This window comes from Nerophis ophidion, linkage group LG21 (genome assembly GCF_033978795.1).
Source record: "Nerophis ophidion isolate RoL-2023_Sa linkage group LG21, RoL_Noph_v1.0, whole genome shotgun sequence".
In the NCBI taxonomy this organism is placed as follows: Eukaryota; Metazoa; Chordata; class Actinopteri; order Syngnathiformes; family Syngnathidae; genus Nerophis; species Nerophis ophidion.
The window spans coordinates 35,216,665-35,220,415 of record NC_084631.1 but is presented as its reverse complement, the minus strand read 5'-3'; the positions used below and the strand labels follow the sequence as shown (position 1 = coordinate 35,220,415).

Sequence of the window (3,751 nt, the reverse complement as noted above, 5' to 3'; positions counted from 1 at the left end):
TACATAATCAAAAATAAACTTATTTAGTGCGTCATAAACCTCCTCCTCAGGGCTACTCTGCTAACCTTATTTTTTCGAAACTTTTTTGGAGCGCGATAGCAGCCGTAACAAGTAAACAAACTATATCACTCCTCACTAATTCAGCATGACAGACAGACCTAGCGCCCAGCTGTGCTGTTTTCTTAATTATAGGAGGAGGAAGTGGCTCACCAGGAGGAGCGTGAGCAGCTGAAAACAATCAGTCAATATAATTGATCTGAAACATCCAATAATCCAGGGGTAGGGAACCTATGGCTCTAGAGCCAGATGTGGCTCGTTTGATGACTGCATCTGGCTCTCGGATAAATCTGAACTGACGTTGCTTAACACGATAAGTAATGAATAATTCCACTTGTAATCACAGTGTTAAAAATAATGTTCAAAATATAAACCATTCTCATGCATTTTTAATCCATCCATCCGTTTTCAACCGCACCTGTTCAAGAAGTTGCGTTAATGGTAAGAAGTAATTTATTTATTATTGGTTAGTGTGGGGCTTGCCCTCCTGGGGGTTCTTCAGACCCCCAAGCACCGACATGAGAGCCTGTTTCAGGGTTACAATATTGTTTTATTTTTCAATAAGTCTCTCAGTTGCCTTCCAGCAATAGTATTCCCAGCCCCAAGCCAGTCTCTCCTCCTGGCTGCTGCTTATAACAGAGCGACAGGTGATTAGATAACAAGGCCCAGGTGGGCCATCTACGCACCTGTCGCTGCAGGCCCGCAGGCCACGCCCCCTCCACAGTTAGCTTCAGAATAACAATGTTATTACAAAGAATAAGAGACCTATTATACTCTAGAAATGTTGGTCTTACTTAAAAATGCACGTGTTTAGTTGTGTTCAGTGTTAAAAAAAATATTATATGGCTCTTACGGAAATATATTTTAAAATATTTGGCTTTTTGGCTCTCTCAGCCAAAAAGGTTCCCGACCCCTGCAATAATCCATCAATATCATCATTCAATGTTTATTTATATAGCCCCAAATCACAAATGTCTCAAAGGACTGCACAAATCATTACGACTACAACATCCTCGGAAGAACCCACAAAAGGGCAAGGAAAACTCACACCCAGTGGGCAGGGAGAATTTACATCCAGTGGGACGCCAGTGACAATGCTGACTATGAGAAACCTTGGAGAGGACCTCAGATGTGGGCAACCCCCCCACCCCCCCTCTAGGGGACCGAAAGCAATGGATGTCGAGCGGGTCTAACATGATACTGTGAAAGTTCAATCCATAGTGGCTCCAACACAGCCACGAGAGTCCAGTTCAAGCGGATCCAAGACAGCAGCGAGAGTCCCGTCCACAGGAGACCATCTCAAGCGGAGGCGGATCAGCAGCGTAGAGATGTCCCCAATCGATACAGGCGAGCGGTCCATCCTGGGTCCCGACGAGCGGTCCATCCTGGGTCTCGACTCTGGACAGCCAGTACTTCATCCATGGTCATCGGACCGGACCCCCTCCACAAGGGAGGGGGGGACATAGGAGAAAGAAAAGAAGCGGCAGATCAACTGGTCTAAAAAGGAGGTCTATTTAAAGGCTAGAGTATACAGATGAGTTTTAAGGTGAGACTTAAATGCTTCTACTGAGGTAGCATCTCGAACTGTTACCGGGAGGGCATTCCAGAGTACTGGAGCCCGAACGGAAAACGCTCTATACCCCGCAGACTTTTTTTGGGCTCTAGGAATCACTAATAAGCCGGAGTCTTTTGACTCATTGGCATGATTTGATTCCATTGTCAAAACAATTATTAAATAAATAATATAGATAGGCTCCAACAGCCACTAACACAAGAGTTGAGTTGTTGTTTTTTTTCTAGCCTGATTATTCCTGGTCATTTTCAGGCTGACTGCTGTGCGTTACCCGAAATTGTCTGAATATCACACCCTGCTGAAGGAGCGACCCAGCGTCCGAGCCAGCTGGCCTCCTCACTGGCAGGAGGACCCCACTGGAGAAGACACACTCAAAGACCTCTGAGGTTATCGCCGTCCAAACCAGGGGTGGGGAAGCGTGTTTTTTTTTTTGTTTTTTTTTTGTCATTTTCGCTGCTCCAAAGTCTACCACGTGTTTATGACTAACACAAAAACAACAACCAGGAGCATTCATGCATCACAGGGCTTCTTTGTTTCTGTTCTGCGTTCCCCTTTGCAGAAATGAAGGCAATAGTTCCAACAGGATGTGGATGCAATCAAAGAGAACGGCATTAAATGAAGTGAAAAATAAAGGTGTGTACAATCCCAAAATCATATCGCATGCATCCATCATTGCCATTCTCGCCTGAGCTGTGTCAGAACAGGTTTTCCTTTCAGCTTTGTCATCGTGACTTCTTTTTGTTCTTCCCCCCTCTCCCAAACAATGTTATCGCATTCTGTGTACTCGGGTCTCCTTTAAATGTTAATGTTGCAAAAGCCTTGAATTTGACACTAATTAGAAAGGAACTGCAGGAAAAAGACATGCAACGTTAATGAGTAACACGATAGCCACCTTGCACACCAGATCGAGTTGACATAAAAAGTGGTGTAACGTGTGTGGAGGTAATTGAAATAATCGTTTTGTTCCAGTCACTTCATGCTCTTTTCACGTGCAAGGCAATACAACTTGGAGACTCGGTTGCTTTGGCTCTATTGTGCACACCTTTGTTCTCTGCAGACCTCGGTGAAAAAGTGCCGAGTCACCCTGACTTTTCATCAAAACACATGCAACACCCATAACTCACAACAATATACCTTGTTGATTATTAGATAGCATCAATGTTGAGCAACTACAGCCATATCAAGTACTTTCTATAGATTGCATGCAATATATTTATTTTTAAATAGTAAAAAACAATGAATGATTAATTATATTTTGTTCTGCAGTAAGAAGAAGTATAAAAATATTATTTATTTTGTGTAGCAGTTGGAAGAAAAAAAATATTGTCTATATAATACATATATATAAATATAAATTATTTATTATTTAGTAGTAGTAGTAAGAAAATAAATGATAAACATTTACCGGTATGTATTGTAGTAGTTGGACAGAAAATACATGATACATATTTATTTATGTCTATTAGTAATTGAAATCAAATTAATAAAACAATTATTATTGTGTAGTATTTTTTTTTTTTAAAAAGCTAAAAAATATGTTTATGTTTAGTAGTAGTTTTAAGATTATAGATGATAAAAATCAATATATGTCTAGTTGTATTTTAAATAAATGATTAAAAATATGTATTGTAGTTAGAAGTAAATGACATTCTTGTGTTTTAATAGTTTAAAAAAATCATACAAAAATATATGTCGTAGTAGAAGTAAGACAATGTTTTTAAACAATCTTTATTGTCTAGTAGTAGTGTGGGAGGTGGGGGGGGGGAGATTTGAAAAAATAAATATTCTTTGTCTTGTCGCAGTTACAAGAAAATAGATGATAAAATATATATTTATGTTTAGTAGTAGTTGGAAGAAAATAAATTATAAATAAATATTAAATATATGTATGTGTGTGTATATATATATATATATATATATATATATATACATATATATATATATATATATATATATATATATATACAGTATGTATAGGAGGAGTTAAAATAAATTATTATAAAAAAAATTGTTATTATTCATAGCGACTCGCGAGATTAAAAAGAATTAAAATGTATTCTTTCCTGGTTTTACTTCAAAAAAATTATAAAAATACATTTATGCATTTTAGTATTTATAAAT

At 38.2% G+C, this 3,751-nt stretch overlaps 1 protein-coding gene across 1 annotated transcript in view; it reads left to right on the top strand.

Annotated features, from left to right (window-relative positions):
- LOC133540045 (glutathione S-transferase A-like) overlaps nucleotides 1-2,281 on the top strand; it is a 16,696-nt gene extending 14,415 nt beyond the window's left edge. The window contains exon 6 of the mRNA XM_061882519.1: nucleotides 1,883-2,281. Coding sequence (XP_061738503.1) covers nucleotides 1,883-2,015 — 133 coding nt within the window. The 3' untranslated portion in view covers nucleotides 2,016-2,281. The remainder of the gene's footprint in view (nucleotides 1-1,882) is intronic.
- The last annotated feature ends 1,470 nt before the right edge of the window (nucleotides 2,282-3,751 follow it).